Source organism: Sciurus vulgaris, assembly GCF_902686455.1.
Source record: "Sciurus vulgaris genome assembly, chromosome: 3".
Taxonomy (NCBI): domain Eukaryota; kingdom Metazoa; phylum Chordata; class Mammalia; order Rodentia; family Sciuridae; genus Sciurus; species Sciurus vulgaris.
This window is the reverse complement of record NC_136463.1, coordinates 18,193,454-18,216,411: the sequence shown is the minus strand read 5'-3', so window position 1 is coordinate 18,216,411 and position 22,958 is coordinate 18,193,454. Positions and strand designations below refer to the sequence as shown.

At 52.0% G+C, this 22,958-nt stretch overlaps 1 protein-coding gene across 1 annotated transcript in view; it reads left to right on the top strand.

Annotated features, from left to right (window-relative positions):
* The first annotated feature begins 275 nt into the window (after positions 1 to 275).
* WNT3 (Wnt family member 3) overlaps positions 276 to 22,958 on the top strand; it is a 40,974-nt gene continuing 18,291 nt past the window's right edge. The window contains exon 1 of the mRNA XM_079134989.1: positions 276 to 492. Coding sequence (XP_078991115.1) covers positions 413 to 492 — 80 coding nt within the window. The 5' untranslated portion in view covers positions 276 to 412. The remainder of the gene's footprint in view (positions 493 to 22,958) is intronic.

Below are 22,958 nucleotides of genomic sequence, written 5' to 3'. Positions count from 1 at the left end.
CCTAGACCTGGCCTGCGGAAGACTGCGGCCGTCCCAGGCCGAGAGAAAGTCCGGCGAGCCGTGTCCCCTCAAGGCCCCACTGTGTCCGGGGCGCGGGCTTTGCCCAAGTTTGCTGGGCGATGCCCTTCCCGGAGCGGAGTTGTGGGCCGGGCGGGAGGGGCGCGTGATTGACAGACTGAACTACAGACTCATCTCTTACCTTAGGCCGCGGGCGCTGATTGGCTGCTCGCTGACATCCTCAAACCCGGCTGCTCCGCGCTGGGCTCGGGAGGGGGGCGGCTGCGGGTGGAGGTGCGCTTCTGACAAGCCCGAAAGTCATTTCCAACCTCAAGTGGACTTTGTTCCAACTATTGGGGGCGTCGCTCCCCCTCTTCATGGTCGCGGGCAAACTTCCTCCTCGGCGCCGCTTCTAATGGAGCCCCACCTGCTCGGGCTGCTCCTCGGCCTCCTGCTCGGTGGCACCAGGGTCCTCGCCGGCTACCCAATTTGGTGGTAAGACTCGCCTCTTGTCTGCCCGCGGCCCGATCTCTCCGCCGCGCCCGGGGAAGGTGGGGGGTGCTGGCCCGGGGGTGGGCGGCGGCAGGGCTGGGGCTCCTTTCTCCTTGCCTCTCTCCAGTCCCCCAGCCGCCCACCCCTCCTGGATTTCTGCTGGTGTCGCCTTCAAAATCCAACTCCTGGTTTCTCCGATAATCACCATTTTCCCTGCTACCCGCCGCAGAGGCTGGAGGACTTTCTCCGTCTCTGAAGGTCTCTCATTTATGATTCCGACCCACCACCCATCCCAATCTGAGGGTTGCTGAAGACCCTCCATTTGCTTGCAGTTGGGTTTCTGGAAATCTAGCGCTGTCCCTGGGGCCCAGCCACTCCTCTTCTCCATTTTGGGGTCTTCATGGGCAAAATCATCCTGTTTCTTCATTGCCACCCCACCTCCGCAGCGCCTTGGTCAAGAGATTTCCCCACAATAACCCCGTTTGCCTTCCTATTTCAAACCCCAAAAGCTTCCCAAAGGGGTCCCTGGGGCAGAGGAGTGGGGGGATTTCATCAGATCCTCCCCACTCTGCACTAGATTAATTTTGAGCTTCTCAAGTGAATATGGAATTTGCTGATCCGAGATGCCATTGAATTCGGTTGTATTCATTTCTTGCCTGACCATCCTAGCCAAAGGGGGGCTCCTTGAAAATGTAGTTGTCTGGGAGGGGTAGGCTTGTTGTTCTTTGACCAAAAACCAAATTCTCCATGTCAAATTCGTTCCTTTTGGAAAACGAGGACCGAGGAGAAAGGAGAGGGAAAGGAGAAATCTGTCCCTGAGAAATGCGGATACAAAAGGCATTTTAGTAAATAAGGTTAGGGAACCGGGCACAAGGCTTGGGGGGCTGCGTGTGTGTGTGGAGGGACTGACTGGGGAATAAGCAGCCCTTTGGGAGCCCCAGCTCTAGGGAGTCCCCTTGTTTTCCAAGCCGCCCCATCTCCACTCCCCCCTTCTGCAGGTCCCAGGGGCCAGTGGGGAAGACACACTGAAACCAGTTCTCTAAATTACACCCCGCCTCTCCCCAGTCTCCAGCCCCCTGCATTCCGGAAAACTTTAATTAAAGAATCTTCCCCTCCTGGACTAGGAGAGACTCGGCCTGGGGGTGGGAGGTGAGGAGGAGGAATTTGGGATCTGTGAGGAAGAAGGAGGCTGTGGCCCTTGAGGTGAAAGTCAGAGGAAAGTGCCACCAGGGTGCAGTACTGCCCGCATGCCCCACTCTCCCTACCTGCCACCCTGAGCCAGGAGCAGAGCCAGGGAGATTTGGGGGCCACACCCTGAGCCTCTTTCCAGTTGTTTAGGGGTGGCTGCATTTGTGTCTGAGTGTTTGGGGCCCCTGGGAGGAAGAGAGGGAGAGGAGCAGGAGCAGGGTATAGCCAAGGGACTCTGTTTACAGGGTCCCAGGAGTTGGCCAGCCTGTCCTTCCCTGTGGCCTTGGGCTGGCCTGAGGCCTCCTGTACATAAAGAAGCCCACAGGATGGCAGGGGCAGCCAGGGATTCCAGGGTGGGGATTCTGCCAGACCCGAGGAAGGCTGCTCACTGGCCATTCCTGACCCCCTTTCCATGCCTGGACCAAGGTCATGCTGTTCTTGGCCTTCTGCGAGGACCCTGGCAGGGGAAGGGTAGGAAGAAGCTTGGTGCCCCAGAGGTGGCAGGGACTGTGGAGAGAAAGCAAGCTTCTTACCCTGTGGACTGGAGGAGGGCACTTCCTGGGGGCAGTGCTGAGGGTAGGTGGCGGGGGTGTCGGTGTGTGATGATGTCTAGGGAGCATCTAGGTAGGGTCCACCAAGTGGAAAGAAGCACTGGGAAAACATGGAAGGCCAAGACATGGGCCACAGGTAATGCTAGACACAGGGGGCAGAGATGCTGCTTTGTCTGAGCCAAGGAGAGATGTGTGTGTGTGTGTGTGTGTGTGTGTGTGTGTGTGTGTGAGAGAGAGAGAGAGAGAGAGAGAGAGAGAGAGATGGGGTGGGCAGGTTCAAGTGGACCCATGTGCTTGTCAGTGCCTGTAGCAGCCTGTGTGTGTGCGTGCACGTGTGTGTATGTTGTGAATCTAGGACCCTAAGACATGTGCTGTGCAGTAGTGTGTCTCTGTGTGTAGGAGTATTTGTGCCAGAGACTGGAACACTGTGCATGTGGAATCGCGCGGGGTGTGCCTGGGGGAATCCTAGGACCAGGACAGGTAACATTTGTGTCTCTGCATACAAGTGTCAGCAAGGGGCCGGTTCTAGAATCCATGTGTATATGTGTGTGACACACAGAGAGAAAAGTCTAGAAGTATCTTTGCCCGTGTAAAGGTCAGTGCCTGTTCTTCTTGTGACGCTGTGCATGACTGTGTTCGTGACTGGGTACGTGAGTGTGGTGCCCGTGTGCGCGCGTGCACATGCTTTCACAGCAGTGTAAAGGGGAAGCCCCACAAATGTCTTTGTGTGTGATACCGGTGCTCGTGGCCCTGACCTGATTGTAAGTATGAGAGTGAGCCCTATGTCTATAGCTGTGTGAGTACTGTGGCTAGGCCGGCTTGTGATCCTGTCCCCAAGTGACAGTGATGTGGCTGGACCCTTAGCTGTGTGTCCGTGGACGTGTTTGCAGATGTCTGACCTGTGGGTGTGAGCGACACCTAAGCTGGGGTGGATGTCGGGAGATCTGTGGCCCCAGAGGGAAGGTCCAGCAGGAAGCCAAGGTTTCAGGAGGAGGCTGCAGGGCACAGCTGACCTGGGATCCCAACTGGGGTAGGGGAAGAATGTTCTTTGACATCAGCCTGCTCTATCTGCTTGAGGACTGTGCTCACTGGCCCTACTCTCTGAGGGAGTTTCCTTTGATCTTGGGGTTGGGGTAGAGGGTGAGTCCCCTTCTTAGGGCTGGGACTGGAGAGTGGATGAGCCTCAGATTCCTGGTCCCACTCTGCCCCCAGGCAGTCAGATTCCAGGCCTTTTAGCATGGAGGCCCCGGTGGCCTGCCCTCTTTGGCCCACCCAGCACACACATTCCCCAAGAGGGATTTACAGGGGAGTCATTTAGCTGGGATTTCTGTCCTTGCCACCCTCGAGAAAGGAACCCCACCCCAGGAGCCTGCGCATTCAGGCCCCAGCCCTGAGAGAAGGTAGACAGAGGGGCTCACAGATGCTTCTGAGAGGAAGTGGTGTGCCCCAGGTCTCCCAGCCAGGTAGGTGGGGGCACTGGAACAGGAAGCAGTGACAGCAGCCCTGATTTCTAGAATTCTCCCTGTCAGTTCCACTTAGTGCCTGATGGAGAAACTTGTCTTTCTTCTCCTTATTGGGGGAAAAGGAACCTACCTTACTAGAGCCCAGCCCAGTGCCTGCTGCGTTCCAGAGCAGACACCCTGATGAAAGGGGCCTGGGCTGGGTGGGGTCAGCAACTCACCTCGTCGCTGTCACTGAGGACCCCTCACTCCACCTGGCTTGGAACTGTTTTCTCTTCTTTCACCCAGGACCACCAGCACACCCTGCCCAGAAGCTTGAGTGAGGGTGTTTTGCTCCGGACATGGGAGTGAGCTAGAAGACAGGCCTCCCAGGTTTCATTCCACCACCCTGACATATGCCCCACTCAAGGGCCTGCCCTAAGTCCTGCCTCAGTTTCTTCAGGTTCCAGATGTCCTGCTGCCTTCCCCATCCACTCCCACCCCCACCTGTCTCTCAGAGGCTTGTGAACATGTTCAGTCAAACCCCATGGGGGTCAGTGGGCTGGGCCCAGGGAGGCACCTGGAGACTGCGGGGGAGGAAGGCCCCAGGCCAGGTGTTAACACTTGTAACAGGCAGGAATTACAGCTGGCTGGGGCTGGGGCTGGCGAGGAGGAGTGAGGCTGGCTGGAGGCTGTTGATCCCACAGACAGACAGACAGACAGACAGATGGGCAGATACCAGATTGGATGGCCAGGCTTGAGCAGGGTGGTCTCTCTTCCAGGACAGCCTTTGCCCTGGAGGGATGTGACAGGTGGGTAGAAATGAATGCAGGTCTTCTGGAAATGAGTTCATGGCCCTCCTGCCCAGTCCACCCCACATTGTGGGTGGGGCTTTGGGGTCCAAAGGGAACAAAATTGTGCTTGATCTGTTGGTATTCTTCTCATAGAATCACATTTTGCTTAAAAAGAAAGAAAGAAGAAAGCAGGTCAAACATTACAAGAATTCCCTTGGAAAAACCTTCAATATGTTATGGGGGCAAAGACAGATGAAGGGGCAGTTGTCAGGGAAAGTTCTCCCAGAATCTCGGAGCATTTTGTCAACAACTTTGGGGGCCAGAGGTAAACACTGGGTGGAGTCTGAGCCCTCTGTCCCTGAGCATCACCCCATTTCCCTGTCAGGGATCCTGAGGGTCTCAGGTCTGAGACTTCTGCCCTTAATTAATCCTGCCTGTGGGAAGACCTGGGGAAGGCAGTCAGAAGAGGCAGGAGCTGGACCTGGGTGCCAGGTCCTTCAGCAGGTACTTGCCACAGTTGCCCTGGTGGCAAACCCAGGCAGACCCTCCTATACCCACACTCTCTGGCATCTGGGTATCTGCTCAGCCATTGAGACGTTGGAAACTCTGAGGCAGCCAGAGCTCCAGGTGGAAATCCCCAAAGAATAGACTCAGTCAAGCAAACATGGCCCATCCCGCTCGCTGCAGAACTTCATGCTAATAGATATTCATGATACGCTGGGCAGATGTAGAACTGAGAAGGTGGCATGGAAATGGGGAGGGGGTAGCTAAGACACTGGGTGTTTCTCTAGACTTGGAAGATTGCTCCTTGGCCTGGGTAGTGCACGAGGAACCTGGGGACCAGGCAGGAAAGGTGGTTTTTCTTAGAGGAGGCAGCTGGCAACCCCTTCCAGGGAAAGCACTGGGAAAGGGTGAATTTTCTGGTCTTGAAATGGAACAGGGTGAGCTAGGTATTGAGAAGGACCTTTCTCCACCACCCCATGGAAGCCCAGCTCATTCCAAAGCCACCAAAGAGGGATAGACACTGTCACCCCTCACTGGGTAGAAAGAGGAGGCTGCCTAACACCCTTCTCGACTGGGCCATGTTCATGTCACATCTGTATGTTCATGGCACCTGTATACCAGAAATGGTTGTTGCTGGGAGTGGAGAGGCCCCTGAGTTTACCGACTGACTGTGTGACCAAGGATGAGTCCCTGTCCTTTATGTGCTTCAGGGCTCTACCTCCCTTTGGGCTTCCTTTCCCTTGACCACAGGAAAGAAGAATCCCTTCAGCTTCTCAGCATTACAGGGTTCTGATAGAAGCATGGTCCTCCATGACAGATGTCACGTACCCTCTCTCTCTGCAACCTGTCTGCTCTAAACCCCAAAGTGGGCTGCTCCTGCTGCCAAGTCAGCCTGCCTACACTTCCAGACCTGTCCCAAACACTCACGTTCGGATTCTTCATGTACTACCTGGGGAAAAAAAAAAAAAAAAAAAAACACCTCCCCACGCCTCAGTTTCCCCATCTGTCAAATGAGTCTAGTGAATGCCTCCACCTCACAGGGTTGTGAAGATCAAATGAGAGAACACACGCGAAGCTCTTAGAATGATGTCCGCTATACAGGAAGTACTGTGTGTGTGATCGCTATTTTCACCCCGTCTGCAAATTATTGGCTCATTTAATTCCTGGATCCAAACTTGCCTCTCCCAACGAGTCCTCCCAGACTTGCCTTCCTTGGTTATTTTCGCCTTATCTTCAGAACCAGCTTGCCCACAATGCTTGGTACAGGTGACCACAAGCCTGTAGTTCTATTCTTCAGCTGAAGGAGCGTGGTCAGGCTAACTTAACCTCAGCTCTTCGCCTGCCTAGGAAGAGTGGAGCAGGGTGGAGAGCGTACTGGATCCTCCCTGGTCCTCCCCTGACCCCACAGTCTGCCAGGCTCTTGTGGCTGCTGCTCCAGCTGAGACCTGGAGCCTCCTCAGGCTGGTCCGGGAGGGGTGGGAGGCAGGTTCCTTGGGGAGTGGCACCCGGGCTGCTGGAGCAGCCTGAGCTGAAGTTGCTGCTCTGGGAGCTGAGGATGATTCAGAATGTGATTTATAGACGGAAGGCAGAAAGCTTGGCTCCTGGCAGAGGCCTGCTGCTTAATTACATTCTTGGGGGGTGGGGTGGAGGTATGCGTGGGGCTGCAGCAGGGGAAAGACTTCCACCTCCTCCTGCCACCTCGTCCCTGTGCTGTCCCAGCTCCAAGCAGGGTCCTTCTTTATCCTGCTGCCAGAGAGGGAATTCCCCATTCTCAGTGAGACCAGACAGAACACAGGGAAGGTGGGAAAGAGGGAGGAAGCCAGAGGCTCCTCTGGGACTCCCCTTGGCAGTCTGCAGGGAGTTGGGCTGGAGAACAGGATGCTGGGAAGGATCACTGGGTCTCCGCCCTGCTTCTGGGCAGGTGAATAGCTAACCCACCTGGGCAAAGTGTTTCTAGAATCTTCCAAGTGTGGCAACTCTCCACTTTCCCTTGCTGCCTTTGACAGCCTTCCTTCAAGTTCATATCTCTTCTGTTTCTCAGTCCCCAGTGGACCCAGGGGGCTGGACATGGAACCCTGAGTGTGGATGTTAGGTAGCCTGTGGTATGCGAGCACAGTGGTGACCTCCAGGCGGGCTCGGCCTTGTACCAGAGGGGAGGAACTCCCCTGTCCCCATGTTCAACTATTATCTCAGGGAGCTATGACAGTTCATCTGGCTCAGTCTAGATCGCCAGTGGGCACTGCTGACATGCAGGTCCCACTCTGTGAAGTTCCTCGCTATGCTGACCTCTGCATTTCCTCTGTTACCACTGACCAGGGTGGGGACACCCTGGTGCTTCTTCAATCCCCTACGGCCTGTGCTGCACTTTGAAACCCAAATGCTTCACTTCTAGTTCCTGAGGCTGGAAAGGTGTGCGACAGGCAGGAAGGAGGTTGCTGAGGCCGGTAGCATCTATTTATCTGTTTTCAGTTGGGTTAGTACAGCCGGGAGGAGTTGGCAGGGGTCAGGATGGGGACACTAGACAGCTCTCTGGTTCCCCCTGAGGCAGGCCTACTCAAAATGGCCTCATTATGTGTATGGAGGGAATTCCAGAAATGTTAGGCACACCCATACGTCTAAGGGAAGGATGGAGACCCAGAGTGTGCCGGGAGACCAGAGCGGGCAGCTTGAAGAGTGGCGGCTTCCGGGCAGGAAGTGAGGGGACGTGAAACCCGGCTTTGCCACCAGTTATGATGTGATGTAGGTGACTCCCAGCTTCCCTGGGCCTCAGTAAATAGGGGCGCTGGTCAAGAACTTGTACCTCAAGATAATCTCAAATCTGTGTTCTGTCACCCAGTCATTTAGATTATCTCCTGGGGTGGGGGTCGTTGAGAGCTGATCTCAGGGCAAGGTGGAAGTGTGTGGGTGCAAACCACTAAAGCTTGTGCCTAAACACTAGTGAGGTTATGGATGAGCCAATAACCTCCCTGGGCCTCAGTTTTCTCATCTGTGAAATGGACCATAACTACACATACTCTCTGCCTGCAGGATTGGTAACAGTTTCAGGTGGAATAGTCTTCGTGGAAGTACTTTGAGAATGGTCAGTTCTTTCCAGAGAAGTAAGTGTCATTGCTACTACTAAAGAGAAGAGTAAGAGCCAGCCCCTACTTGGAAAGGGTGCTAAGAATAGACACAGCAGGACGCTTTGAGTTTCTGAGCTTGAGGAGTTGGTTTTTCCAGAAGAGGAGCAAGAAATGGGTCAAACTGAGGAGTTCTCTGCCCCTTCTTGGAGGGTCGTAGGGCTAAGTGGGGAGCACCTAAGAAAGGGAGCAGAGGCCTCAGGTTTGAGGCCAAGAGGTCTTGGGGTACGACTGGGTAATAGTCAAGGCATAGGGCTTGCTGGACCTCCTAGCCTAGTGCAGAGCCAGCCCACAGGCCTGCCGGGCTGAGCCAGCACGGAGTGCGTTTTCGACCAGGGATGAGGCTGAAGGGCAGCTGGGGGCTCTTTTGAGACCTGTGGTCGTCGGGAAATCCTAATGGAGGGGATAAGGCCAGCCAACCCAGAGAGGGACCCAGGTCATGGCGTCAAGTTGGGCTGGAGAAATTGGGAGATCTGAATGTGTGACCGTGTGCTGGGAGGGGGATGGGAGCAACAGGACCCAGCGCCCAGGTCTGAAGGAGGGCCTTTCTACAAAACCTGCCCCTGGGCACGGAGTCCCACTTATCTATCAGAGCCAGCTGGGCCAGCGAGGAAAACCAATCTCACAGGGCCTGTTAGGAATGCAAATAGGGGTTTGTGTCAGTGCAAGTGAACAAGCATCCCGCCTCCTGTCCAGCTCCTCACCACTTATCTCCATCATGGATTTCTGAGGGTGTCACTCCCTTGCTCTAAAACCTCCTGTGGCTCCCCACTTCCTGTCTGGCACTGAGTCTCCCTATGCTTTGGCCTATATCTTCCTATGTAGTTGTGCTCTCCATAACCCTTCTAAAGTCCCCTAACATCTCACTTCAACAGGAAATACTGTCCTCTGTGCTTATTCATTGAAATTCTTCCTCCTCTTCTCTCTGACTTTGAAAGGCTGTTGAACTTGGTCTCCAGGTTGACCAGGAGTCAGGCTGCTCTGCTCAGCTCAGGTCCAGCATGCCTCAGGTCATGTAGCTCCCAGCTTTGAACTATGGAGGGCACTTAGGAGGGTCACCCAAGTCAAGGGGACCTTTGACCTGGGCAAGCTGCTGTCCCGGAAGCTGAGATATTTCCATAATCTCAATTCCCCCGGGTTTCTTTCTTCTACTCCAGCTACATTTGCGGATTTTCAATTCGTGTACTATTTTTTACTGGCTCACACTATGTTAGATGTCCAAGCCTTTAGTCTGAAGATTCCAGTTGGCAAGACTTGTTTCTCCACCCAGAAATAGGTTGGTCTGTTTGTCAACCATGTGCTACGTGCCAGTCTATCAAGCTCTGGAACCTAAGTCTGTCCATCTTAGAGATGAGGAGTCACATCGTGCAGCCTGTACGCAGTAAAGGAAGGTTCTGAGTCCATGTGCGTTGGGCCCAGATCCCTTTTCCTTCTGCTACCATTCAGGCTGAGATGAATTTCTTACCTGGGGTAGGAATTTGCTTATTCATATAGTACCTTATTCCCCAAGGGATACTTTTGAGGCAAGATTCTACTTGACCTTCAACTTCAAGGCTGCTACTTTGGGTTTATGGATACTGTTTATGAACCTCTAGCAGGTCTCTTATTTGGGGCTATGCACTAGCCATGGGCCAACTTTCCACATGTCATACGCTGTCCTCTAGGTGGGATTGTGCACTGCTGGCAGTAGTAGCCATGTGAATATTTTGTTGCCCTTGGAATGAAGAGGGGGCGCCCTTGGTCAAATCACGGCTTCCTGGACCTCTGTTTTCTTTCCTGTGAAACAGAGGGGAGATAGAGCAAAGGACCTCCAAGGGGAACCTCCAGCTAGAAACTTCGTTATTCTTCTTTTGGCTTCTTGGAGTCTGGTCTCCATCACACACAGGTCGGGATTCACCTGGACAGAATCATCTTTCTTGCCCAAGTCCTGTTCTCATCCTCTCCTCTCTGATAAAGCTGCTTTTTCTCTTGACTTTTACAATTTGCCATGCAGCTTGCTTTCTCCCTGAGGAGCCAGTGTGCTTTCTCCTCTCTGATGAAGCATGTCTACATCCTGGCTGTTGGAAAGCCACAGCCAAGTACACTGTTGGCTTCTCTGTGCCTGGCCCGTACATGGTGGACGCTCGATAAATATTTGTTGTTGGTGGATTGAATGTTTGCTGCCAGCTGTGTGTAGTCTTTCTGGAAAGAGGCAAGGCACACAAGAATTTAAAAGCAAAATATATATATTTTTTTTCTCTATCGAGGAATTGGCTTTGATGGGACGGTTGGGGGTTGGGAGAATTCCAGCCAGTTAGTTGCTTTATCATCTGTCATTCCCGGGATCACAGAAGCCTCACCCACAGGGGAGTCACCATCTTTTTTTTTCCCTCCATGATCTCCTTCATTCTAAACCTAATCTTCCTCCCAGTCTCTTGTTTCTGGCCAGTGAAGGTTTCTTCCCATCCCCTGATTTCCACCACGCCTGGTTCTTCCCACCTTCCTTTGCCTTTAAAGCTCTTGCTGGCCTTCTGCAGGTGACCCAGGAGTGCCCAGGTAGCCTTTACCCTCTCTCCAGGGGGACTGCTCTTGCTCCCAGCAGCCATTGTGAGAATTGCTATCCTGTAAGGCTGAGGAGTGGGGAAGGAGGAGGAGAGCAGAGGGAGCTGGGCCCATGATCACTGGACTCGATAACCTGGCCTCTCTGCCAGCCCAGGTCCTTCCCATCAGGGAAGCCCTAGGAGTGGCCTGGGTTAGGCCTGGGAGTTTCATCTGCAGTTGGAGCCTCAAGGAGCAGCAGAGGAGAGCACCCAGCCAGGAGGCCAGGCCAGCTTCTGCCATCTACCCAGTAAAGCTTCTCAGCTCCTCTCTGTTTCTGTCCTTGGGTAGTGCCCTGCAGACCATCCCACCGGGTCTCTTGACTTCAGCAAAGAGAATGTCTAATCTCAAACTGGGTGGTCCTCCATCTTTACTAAAGCTTCTGCAGGAGAGAGATTCTGGAGTTTTCTGAGGATGGAATCCATGACCTCAATACAATCCTTGAAATACTTTTTTTTTTCATATACTGGGGATTGGACTCAGGGCCTCAGGCCTACCACTGGGCTACACCGTCAGTCCTTTTCTTTAAATTTCATTTTGAGGTAGAATCTCACTAAGTTGCCCAACCTGCCCTCAAACTTGTGATCCTCCTGCCTCCACCTTCTGAGTAGCTTGGATTCCAGGCGTGCACTTCCTTACCCGGCTGAAATCAGCATTTTCCTTTCCATTTTACGATGAGAAAACTGAGCTTGGAGGTTTGTCCAGGGTGGGATGGAGCAGGGGTGAACAGGCTGTGGGATCTCTCCACATTTCTATTTTCTAACATGAACTCCGCAGAGAACCTTCTAGGTGGTTAACTATTTTGCCAAGATAGAAGAACAGAATGTTTTTTAAACATTTTATCCAAATATACACAGATACAGGAAAGCACACAACTCTAAGAGTCCAGGTCAGTGAATCTGACAGAATATATTACATTTAAGTTCATTAACCTGACGTGAAACTTGAATGTTGGACACTTGGTGAATGAGCCTTGCTTTAGTAGTCCCACCCCAGTGCCTACACGCGTTCCCACCAGGCCTGGGCACTCAGATGGGAAAGCAGGTTGGGTCATCGCCCGCCTGGCCCAGAGTCCTGGGGGACTCCTGCTCTCTCCATTGCCGTGTGGTCTGACATCCCTACCGTGGCAGAAGCCCAGCTTGCCCATCGGCAACACTGCCAGCCAGCTCCCTCTCAGCTTGTGGTCACTCTTCCCTTCAGGTCCCCTTCTTGTTAAACTTGAACCTTGTCTTGCTCATTATTAGCTGTAAAGGATCTTCCCCCTTCTTTGGTCAGTTTTGTCATTTTTAAATGATCTAATCAGAAATGCATTCAGGTAGCAAATATGACCACGTTGTCCCCCGCTCCTTGGGCTGGACTCCAGACCCTGCACCATCCACCCCTGCCTGACTCTCCCCAGCACCGAGCTCGCCCCCCAACTGGCTTTCATTTGCATGGTTAACAGCGTGGGCTCCCGGGACAGCAGTTCTGCTTCTGTTTTTATAGCTGGGTGACCTTAGCCTCTGCGAGCCTCAGTTTTTCTGTCTATAAATTGGGGATCGCGAGGGTTACTGTGAGGATTAAAGGATACAACACGCATGAGACAGACAGGGTCTGGCGTCTACATAGTGAGTAATCCACCATTTGCCATCATTAATCTGGTTGTACGGTCGGCATTACTCTTGTGCTCAGCTTGCAGCTCAGCTCCAGGCCTTTGCCCCGGCCCTGCCTTTCTCTGGAAAGGCTCTCTGGACTCGGGTCCATTCTTCAAAGCACAGTTAGGTACCACCACCTCGCTGTATCCTTCCTTTAGCACCCAACCCCAGTGGAGCCTCTCTCAGGAGTCTCTGTTCCATTGACTGGACTTGAGTCACCCGCAAGCAGGACCAAGTTCTCAACCATCTCTGTATCCACACCACTAAGCATAGCATGTGGCTCATGGCGGGTGCCCAAGGACAGGTTCTGGGATGAAAGGACACTGTTGAGAGTCACCTGATGGACAGAGGCTCCATCTTCCTGGAGCCCTGGTTAGATTTCCAGTGCCTCTTTGAGGTCTTGCACCCCTGGAAGAGGGACTGGTTCTTGTGTCCCTAGTGACCTCCTCAAGGGTATCTGTCTTGTCTGCCTGATGAGAGGGTCAGCCTCTGGGGGTAGGGATTCTGCCTATGTCTGTGTGTTCCTGGTAAGCCTTGCACGTCGACCCAAGTGTTGCGGAAACAGAGTCATCCTGTCTGTAGGTAGGTTGGCCCATGAGTTAGGCTCCTTCCCAGGAAAGCTCCGGGGCAGGCTCAGCTGGTTCCCACTGACTGAACAGCATCTCCTCACTCCACAATCTCCCAGTGAGCCCAGCCCTGAGCTTCCAGCCTCTGTGCTCTTCCAGAAAAAGGGTGCTCTGGGCCCCAAGAGCTGTGGTGAGAGTCTCAGATATGCCACCATAACTCTGGAATTTTGTGTGGTTACTTAAAAATATTTGAGTAGGGGCTGGGGTTATAGCTCAGTTGGTAGAGTGCTTGCCTTGCGTGAACAAGGCCATGGGTTCAATCCCCAGCACCGCCAAAAAAAAAAAAAAAAAAATCTGAGTGACCAATTCTTCCTCTGCAAAATGGGGGTAAAAATTGTAATATCAGGGCAGTTGTGAGGATGACCCAAAGTCACTCAGAGGGACTGAGTGAAATGTGAGTAGTCAAGGGTAATCTGAAGGTCATTCCAGTGTAGTGAGGGCTATGCCAAGTTGCTCTTCCAGGCCAGGTTTCTGTAGAGCAGGAAGATCTGAATTCTTTTCAAAGCCATTCGATTGATGTTGATTTGTCTCAATAATTCACCTATCTGAGGACCGAAGTGGGGGAGGGGCGTGGGGCAGGAGTCTGGTGATTCAGTGGGGGCACTGGCCTGACCTTGTGTCTGGTTATCCTGTTTAACCAAAATTCTCACAGGGGCCTCTGGTTCTTGGGAAGGGAAGGGTAAATCAGATGTGGTGGCTTCAGGGATTTTTACTGGGGTTCTGAAGACTGGTCTGTGCAGGTTTAATATGGCTCTAGTTAATGGCTGAGACACTGGCCATTTCAGCCCTGCTGAGCAGAGTGAGTAAGACTGGCGGGGGTTCCTGGGAGGCCCCGGTCATTGTGTACATCCATCTTTCAGGCAAGAGGGGCCTGCTAACCTGCAAGGAGGAATTTCATGGGAAGGTGGAGGGCATGCAGGTGGATGGCTGATAGGCACCTTCTGTAGACACCAGCTGCTCTCCTGCAAGATGACTAAAAATATATTTTTTATTATATAATACTTGACACTCACAAGAGTAAACACACCATATATAGGATATAAAAACAAGATGAAAACTTAGACCTTCCCAGTCCTGAAGAACCAGAACACCTGCATCTGTCCATGGACTCCTCCCATCCCAGCCCCCACCTCCTCCCAGATGTGACCACATCCTGAAGTTTGCACTTTTACTCCTTTACCTAATAGTTCGAAATAAACATCCCAAAACTAATACTAGTTTTCCCAGATAAGAATGCCTAACTGTATTTTTCATTTCACTTACTTTTAGCATTGAAAAAATAGAGTTTTGGGGCTGGGGTTGTGGCTCAGTGGTAGAGCACTTGCCTAGCAGGTGTGAGGCTCACTGGGTTCGATTCTCAGCACCACATATAAATAAATGAATAAAATAAAGGTCTATCAACATCTTTAAAAAATTTTTAAAAAAAGAAAAGAAAAAAGAAAAAATGGAGTTTTCCTGTATGTGGTGTTCTATGATTTGCTTTTCTCTCTCTGCATTAGAGTTCTAAAGTTTTGCACTGTTATTGCATCTTACTATAGTTCCTTCATTTTCACAGATATATAATAGTCCATTATCAGAATGTCCGACATCTGTCTAGTCCATGTCCTGCCCATGGATATGTGTCTCTCAGCACACTTGAGGGAGAGCTGTTCCTGCCTAGAGCAGACCTGTGGGTCATGGGGTGTGTAAATGGTGAGTGTCCCTCTTCACTAGTAGATGCCACACTGTTTTCTAAATAGTGATCCCATCGTTCCTCCACCTGGCCATGACCTTCCCAGGATTCTTCAAAATCCAGCTCAGAGCTGTCATCATCCTGGGTCTCTTCCCAGCCTCACTTCTCCCCTCCTGGCTCTTCTGCACACCTTTTGGGCCACAGTGTGACTTGCAACATCAATCCCATGTAATCCTGCTGAGAAAGAATTCTGGGGGTCAAATAAATTTAGAAATTGCCACCTGCTCCTGGGAGCCTCTTGGCATTTACTGCACTCATTGGAATTTCAGTGGCGTGGAGGGGCTTGCTGGGGTGACCCCTGTTTTTATTTGTTTAACCTGTTTTCCAAAAGTGTGAAGCCCAGAGCCTTTTCTCCAGCTTAGGTATCGACTACTACCCATTTGGAAAATGTGATCCAGAAGGTGATCTTGTCTTTTTCATGTTTTACTTTGTCCTTGTGGTCTTACTTTCTCAGCAGCCAGGCTGTGGTTCTTTCGACTTTTTTTTATTCATCCTATGTGAACTAGCTCAGTCCAGAGCCCCCACCCTAGAGGGTTTTGAGCTGGACTAACGAACACAGACCTGATGCTGTCAGCCAGTCCATCAGTCATCTAGCTGACTCCCCTTCACCAGGAGGCAGTCAGAAACTGAGGACTGTTCAGGCCCCATTGATTTTTGCACCCCAGTGACTTGAGGCTGTCTGGCCAGTATCAGACCCTCTGCAGAACAGAGGTGAGGTCAGTAGGCAAGATTCTCCACCAGGTAAAGATGCTCATGAGCTGTAAGTTCCAGAGAATCTAGGGGAAGGAAGCTGGACAAAGGAAGGAATTCCCAGGAATCTGTAGACTGACTGGTCTATTGAAGGTTTGACTATGTGAGAATCTGTTAAGGTGTTGAAGTTTTTATTCTTATGGTCTCCATAGTGGTATAGTTTCTGCTACAAAGGGAAGTCTGAATTCCATAGAGATTTGGAAGAACTCCATCTCATAGCTGTTGCCTTGGCCCCACAGGATGACCTTAGTTTGTGCCCTGCACAATATGTAGGCTGGGTCAGATAACCCCAAGGGCGTCTTCCAGGCTGACAGTGTCCTGTCTGGGGGACTTCCTTCAGGCCCACAGATGGTCCCCACTTCACTGCCTCATCAGTGGGTGCTCAGGTGCTGGCCTTCCTTCTTTGCCCCTTGTGTTTTGCACTGCATTAAGGTCTCCAAAGTGCCCTGCTTCTTTTTTTTTCTCTGAGGGCATGAAAATCTCAGACCACATCTTTTGAGGTCTTGTAGGCTACCCATTCCCCATCCTGCTCTGTGTCCTCCTCCTCTTGGTCTTTCCAGCTCTATCCACATGGTTGTAAGCTGGCTGGCCCCTGGCTAACCTCCTGCTGTTCTGTGTCCATGCCCGGCTTGGTAGAGCACACCTTCCTCTGGGTTCAGGTCTTTGTTATCCCCATGATGTTCAGTGCAGAGCACACAGTGGGTGCTACATAAATGCATTCTGCTGGAATGAATTGGCCATCACCATAGTGTGGAATCTATACCAAAAAGCAAAAGAGCAATGGTACAAAAATGTGGACTCAAATTCTACCTCTGCTTCCTGGCTCGTATTCCCTTCTGAGCCTCAGTTTCCCCATTTGTGAAGGGGAAACAGTATCTACCTTCTGTACTTTTGAGAAGACCAAACAAGGTGATGAGTGGGGAAAATCTGCAATAGGGAAGGTGCTAGAACAGGGTGTCAATCCCCCTGACCTCTCTTAGGAGCTCAATGCCCACATTGATCAACATCTGCTGGGTTTGGCATCTTGGAAAAGGTCTCAAGAACCCCTAGCCCCTGGAATTCTCTGTGGTCACCTGAATTTATGTGTCCTGACTCAAATGCAAATCCCTCCAGCTGTCGGGGAGAAGTCTCCTCTTCCTCTGAGGATGCCTTGGTGGTAGGTCTGGCTCTGAGACATAGAGAAGCAAATGTCAAGTGGGAAGATTGGTACCCAGACCTAAAAGTAGAAGGATCAATGGGCAGGGCCCCCAGTGTTGGGGTTTACAGGGCTGATAGTCCAGTGGACAGCCTGAGCAGCAGGACAGACCTGAGTGTCTCAGACCTTGTCCCAATAGAAATCACCTCAGCAACACCATCTCCCAGCTGCATGGCCCCAGACAGGTTACCTCTCCTCTCTAACCCAAGTCATCTGTCAAATGGGGATAATAATGTCACTGGGTTCTTTGGCTAATTAAAGGATATATTCTAAGTAAAGTGCTTTACGTGGTACCTGGCACATAGTCAGACCTCAATAAATGTTAGCCATTATCACGAATAACAACCATCCTGAATGCCGAAAAAATAGGTTCCCTTACTCCCTTACTTATAGCTGAGTTTAGTAAATAATTTCTTCATGACCTTAGTAACTACTGTCTACCCAAACAAATACACCCATATTATCTTATTCACCACAGAGTATGTACCTGTAAAAGCATTCCCCTGGATTTCATTTATAGCTCTGAGTGTCTCCATAAAGGTGCCCCCATTACCTCATCTACCCCTGCTTTGTGGGCACCTCCTCCTGTCTGTGGTGACTCCCGCCTTCCCTCAGGCCGGAGTGATTCCTGAGGGAGTCTTAATTGGCTAGTCAGCGCTGATATTCTGCCCCTCGTGTTGAAAGTATGCCCATTTATACAAAAATGGGTAATTAAAACTTTGATTTTAAGTGTGTGTGTGTGTGGGGGGGGTGATTTATCTTTTCTACACAAAGTGTGTTTGCCCCAGAAGAAAGGCCTACCTACTTTTGAATGAATGTGACTAAAGACAAGACAGAAAACACAGAAACTCACTGTGGCGCTGGCCCTCTGCTGGGACTGTCTTGTTGGGATGACGGTGGGCAGAGGTGAGGCTGTGGGAGGTAAGAACCCACTAGAAGGAGTTGAGTGGACAGCAAGGGCTCAGCAAGCAGAAGGGACCATTTTCTGGTTAGTCAGAGGGAAGAGAAGGTCTTGAGGGGTGAGGGGAGTGGCTATGGGCAAGGAACTGAGAAAGACGTGGAACCTCAGTGGGAGGAAGCCCTGAGACTTTGAACCCCGAGAGCATTTGCTGGCATCTTGCAGATCTGCACAGTTTCTTAGAACTCACAAGCAGACAGGTCCCACTGCATGGCTAAGAAAACAGGGTGGGCAAAATCAGGGAGGAGGGAAAAGAAGGCCTGGAGAAACTCGAGGAAGGGGAGATCAAGGGCCTGAGCAGGGGGTCACCAGACAATGCCTTGGCCTGGAGGAGGAAAGGATTTCTTTTGAGATGTATTTTTTATCTTGTCCTTCTAATGGATGTTAGTGTGCATTTTGTAATGCACATAAAATATGAGCACAGAGGCCCCGTGTATGATTTATACCTACGTGTATGTAAATGAGGGGCATGCCCAAACACTTTTTTGCTCATGTGCTGCTGATCAAAAACATTTTGCTACTGTGGCTGTAAAGATGGAGACAGAGAAGCCAGGAGAAAGAGGACTAGAAAACACCAGGGGTTGGAAAAGGAGGGAAGGGCTGACCCTGGCTATTTGGAACGGATGCAGTGGTGCTGAGAGCAGGGGAGGCAGGCAGAAGAGGCCTGGCTTAGGACTCAGGTGTGGGTGGGCAGAGTCCCAGCCTCGTCTGTGATCTCGGGTGGTGCTTCTCAGCCTTGCCTGCTCCTTAAAATGGAGGGGCTGCATGTACCGCCGGGCGCCGAGACCCTTTAAGTCCGCTTTGCGGGTGGGCATTCCTTTTAAGCTCGGCAGAGACATTCCCGTGCGGCCTGGGTTGAGAACCAGGGACTGGCCCCTCTGCGTGCTGGAATAATGACGTCCTGCTCGGGTCTGCAGCGGCCCGACACGGCTCCTAATAGCCGCTGAGCGGCGGCTTGTACAGCCCAGGCACCTGTGACAGGGAGTCCCTTGAGAAGAAAGGACAGAGGGTGGGAATGTAGGGACACTGCAGAGGAAACACTGCAGAGGAACTGGCGGTAGGGCCCGGGGACTAATGAATGGGGGATGGGGGTGGGGCGGGGGTGCGAAGGAAGATGTTGAGGCTCGCTCGGGGGAATGGGGCTGGGAGGGAGGGCAGCCAGCGCTTTGAACTTGCGTGGAGCCTCCCTAAGGAGGGCGGGGGAAGTCCAGGTGCCGGGCAGGGCTGCCTTCACCTGCAGGTACCAGCGCCGTGGGGGGACGAGGCGCAAGGAAGACCTCCTGGGAATGTGGTGGAAATACCCACCTTGAAAGGCAGGGAGCGGGAACGTTGCCCTGAGCGCCGGGTGTGGCACGGACCCCCATCGGCCCGCCAGCCCCTCCGCCGCCGCCAGCGCGGCCGCGGTCTCCTGCCAGCATGCACCTGCCGCGGGGGCTGTGGGGTGGGCCAGGGGCCCTAGTTGTGCCCAGCGCGCCATGATCCCTGGGTGCCCCGCCACTCGGCTACCGCCCGAGGCCACGGGTTCCAGCCTGAGGATTCCATTAGAAGTTCCTACAAGTGAGTTGGAGGTTTTTTTTTTTTTTTTTTTTTTTTTTTTTTTTTTTTTTTTTTTTTAATGTCCTTCAAAGTTTTGTTCGGAAAAACGTTAATCAGGGCTGGAGATGTGGCTTCGTGGTAGAGCTTTTGCCCAACAAAGCCTGGAGATCCTGTGTTCAAATCCACAACACTGCAAAAGTAACAACAACAACAACAACTAGAAAAATAGGACAAGGAGCAATCATATATATATACGCTTTCTGGTGCAAGTTTTCAAGCCTTTGGGCAGTTTTTAAAAACATATTACTATAATTTCTCTCCTCTGAATGCATACGTGTGGGCGCACACATGTGCACACGCACACACACAATCTGTTTTGCTGAACAATTTGAAAGTTAATGATAGTGGTGAACCCTGCATTTCCAAAATGTAGGGATGACCTATGACCACATGGGATCATCATAATCAATGAAATTATTAATGATTCCTAATAATTCAGATTTCCCAGTTTTCCCCAATATCGTTATAGCTAGGATGTTCAAGCCAGGTTCCAATTATTTGATTGTTATATCTCGATTTCACTTTAATCCTGAACATTTCTCCCTGTGCTCATACACTTTAAAAATGACACTGGTGGTTTGAAGAGTTGGGGTCTTTCAGAATGTCTGCCTTTCTGAATGGTCCAGCTGCTTCCCCGAAGCCGTCATTTAATTTGTCCCTCTATTCGTCACGTGTCCTGACAACTGAAGGTGACCTCTCAGAATGGATTGGAGTCAGACCAAACGTCTTTGGCCAGTGAGCTTTGTAGGGGGTTGGGTACCTCATGTTGCATCACCTCCTATCCTCTTGTCACACTTCTGGGGGAGGTTTTTAATGAGCTAGTTTCCTGGACTCCTCCCCAGATGGTCTGGTCCGGCAGGTCTGGTGCTGGAGCCCAGGTGTCTGGATTTTTCAAAACCACCCTGAGTGGTCTGGCTTCTGTAGCGCACCACCTGCCTCCCTGACCCTGGTCAATGAGTGTCCCAGAGGGCATAGTGTAAAGGAATGGATGGGACAGTAGAGGTAGGTGATGTCCCCGGGATGCCAGCCCTGGTAGTCACTGCTGTCTAGGGGTGAGGCAGGGAGGGTGGCATCTAGGCCTCCCTAGGGGAGGAGGATGGGTCACTGGAAGCAGCTCCTAGGCTCCTCTTGAAGTTGGGAGCCCCTGTGAGACCAGGAGTGTCCCCACACACAAATCTGGCTCCCAGCATCCAGCACAGGGCCTGGCCCAGTGTAAATGAAGATACAGAGCAGGCTGGTGGCCCTCTGAGGAGCCCTGAGGAGCTACTGTAAAAGCCATCCTCCAACCAAGCAGCTGAGCTCTGTGCGCCCTACTGGGCTTCTCAGAAGCAAATGAAGGGTTTCCAGACCTAGGAGCAGATGTGTAAAAAGACCCAGAGAACCAGCAGGGCCATTCCCTGCCCTCAGCTTGTTAGAGTGTTAGCCCCTAGGGTCCTGGGAGGAGAAGACAGGCTGCGGTGATCGGGCTGAGCCACTCGGTACTATGAAAGGAGGCAGAAAGGCCCTCACAGCGTCTTATACCCATTGGTGAACCCAGCTCAGCACCCAGCTCAGTGTCTACACGTGAATGAAGGAATTTCTCTTCTCAAAAGATTTGTCCTTAGTGGATAAGGAGTCAATGGACAATTCAATTGAGCTTGTAAGTTTACCCCTGAGGTATGCATAAGAGCTGGAGAGAGGACCGGAGGAAACCAACTGCAGACATTAAGAGGGGCTTTTAAAATCAGGCCTTGAGGGATGAATGAAAGTCAAAGGTGAAAAAGATGGCTGGCAGACTGTCTTGTCTTCTCAGAACCAGCAACCTGACCCTGTAAGTCTCTCATTTCCCGGTCCGTAAAATGGGAGATTAACTCCTGCCTTATATAACTCAGGGACTGGGGGGCCAGGAAGTGGTACAAAGTTAAAATGAGCTAAAGATGATGCAAACATGGGCTTAGGAAATTTTTAAATTAGAATTCAGTTGGTAGAGTGGGAAGCAAAGGAACACATGGCAGAACTTTGGGAGAAAAAGATGTCCAAGCTGAACTTGACTTTGAAGCCCGGATCGAATGTCACTTCTCTGAAGTCCTCTCCCAGCCCTTCTGCCCTCAGCATTTCCCATTGTTAGGGCTCTTATCCCAAACATGACTTCTCATACTCTGCTGCTGCTGCTGATGGTCACTTGGGGAGTGTCGGGCCACATCTTGTATTCTCTGGGCACATAACGTGCAAGGACTGAATGACACCCCAGCCCTCAGACTGCAGGTCTGGGAGGCTTCAGGAAGAATCTGTGCGGTATGAGGGAGACAGAGCTCTGGCTGGGAGTAGAGACCTGAGCTGTATTCCTCACATTGTCTCTGATCTGGACGAGCTACATGACTTCTCTGGGCCTCAGTTTCCCCCAAGAAACTGAACTAAATGATGTCTGAGGTCCACCCGGTTTTGCCATTTCAAAACTGTAATGGGATACAGCTTTACAAGAGACTCTTGGTGCCTTTTCAGGGCATTTCTATGTCCTACCTACCCTCCTTCAGCTAGCCAGAGGCCAGCAAGAAAACCTGCTCAGGCAGAGACTTCTGGTCAACAAGTCTTTTTTGCACACCTACCTTGTACCCAATGAGACATGTGGTCCCACCAGGGTTTCTGGAATGCTCAGCATCTTTCCATTAGAAAGACTGGACCCCATTGGAGGGAACTATGAGAGAGTCATCAAAACTGAGGGACAGGAATGTTGTGGCCCTGAGCAGGTCCTTGGTCCTCAGTGCCTCCTCTGCAAAGAGGCCTGCTTGTGCGTATCTGAAGGCAGAGGCTGGACCACAGCCTCCAGCTCCAGAGGCAAGGGCTCTGACTGCGTGGTGGGGGAGGGTGGGCGCGCCTTTGAACTGCTTGGCAAAGTAGAGAAACCCAACAGCTCTTGGCCTGCACCATTGGGAGCTGTGTCCCAGTAAATGCATGTCCAGTTGTGGGCTCAACATCCCCCAGGGAGACCCTCTGCAGGTCCAAGGAGGTGTGAGGCCTCTCCTGGCGCTGCCATTTCAACCCTCTCCAGACAGCCTGGGCGCACCCTCTTTTCTGCCCCCAGTTGAGTCTGGGTGAATCCTCTGGAAGCTCTCTCTCGCTTTTGGTATTGGGGAGTGCTCAGACCTGAGGGGGACCAGGCATAACTCTGACCAAGCAGGCCCCGGCTGCTGAAGCCCCTTCCTCTCCCTTTCCCTAGGCTTTCTCCTTCCCTGCTACTTCTCTGGGCTCCTTCCCCCATTCTTCCCCCCACCCCCAGATCCTGCCCTCCTTCCCTCCTTCCCAGGGCCCACCATCCTGTCCATGCCCCACCCCCTATTTTGGCCAAAGGGGACAGTCCCTCTCTCCCCTCCCTTCTCCACTCTGATTAACTCCACTTTCCTGTGAAATGGTTGGGGCGAGGGGTTCATGTTCACAACACAACAAAAAACAGGTTTCAACATTTCACAGGTTTCAACATTTTTCAGGCCGCCTTGTCTCATCTTATCAGATCAGGAGCTGCAGGCCAGGCCAGGAGCTGTCGTGGAGATGTGGAGAGCAGAAGTCCAAACATTCCAGTCCCCCTCTGCCACCCTCCCACCTCCACCCTCCCTTCCTTTTGCTCCCCAAAGAATCAGCCTACGGGGCTCCCCAGGACAGAGGCAGGGCTGCAACCGCCTCCTGCTGACGGGGGGCCCTGTCTTTGACTTCTTGACTTCATGCCCACACCTATCTCTTCCCATCATGGATGCCCAGAACCTGGCAGGGGCATGGCTTCCTCTAAAAGACCCATTGGCCCTGAAAACGGATCTCTAGAAATTGGGGGACAA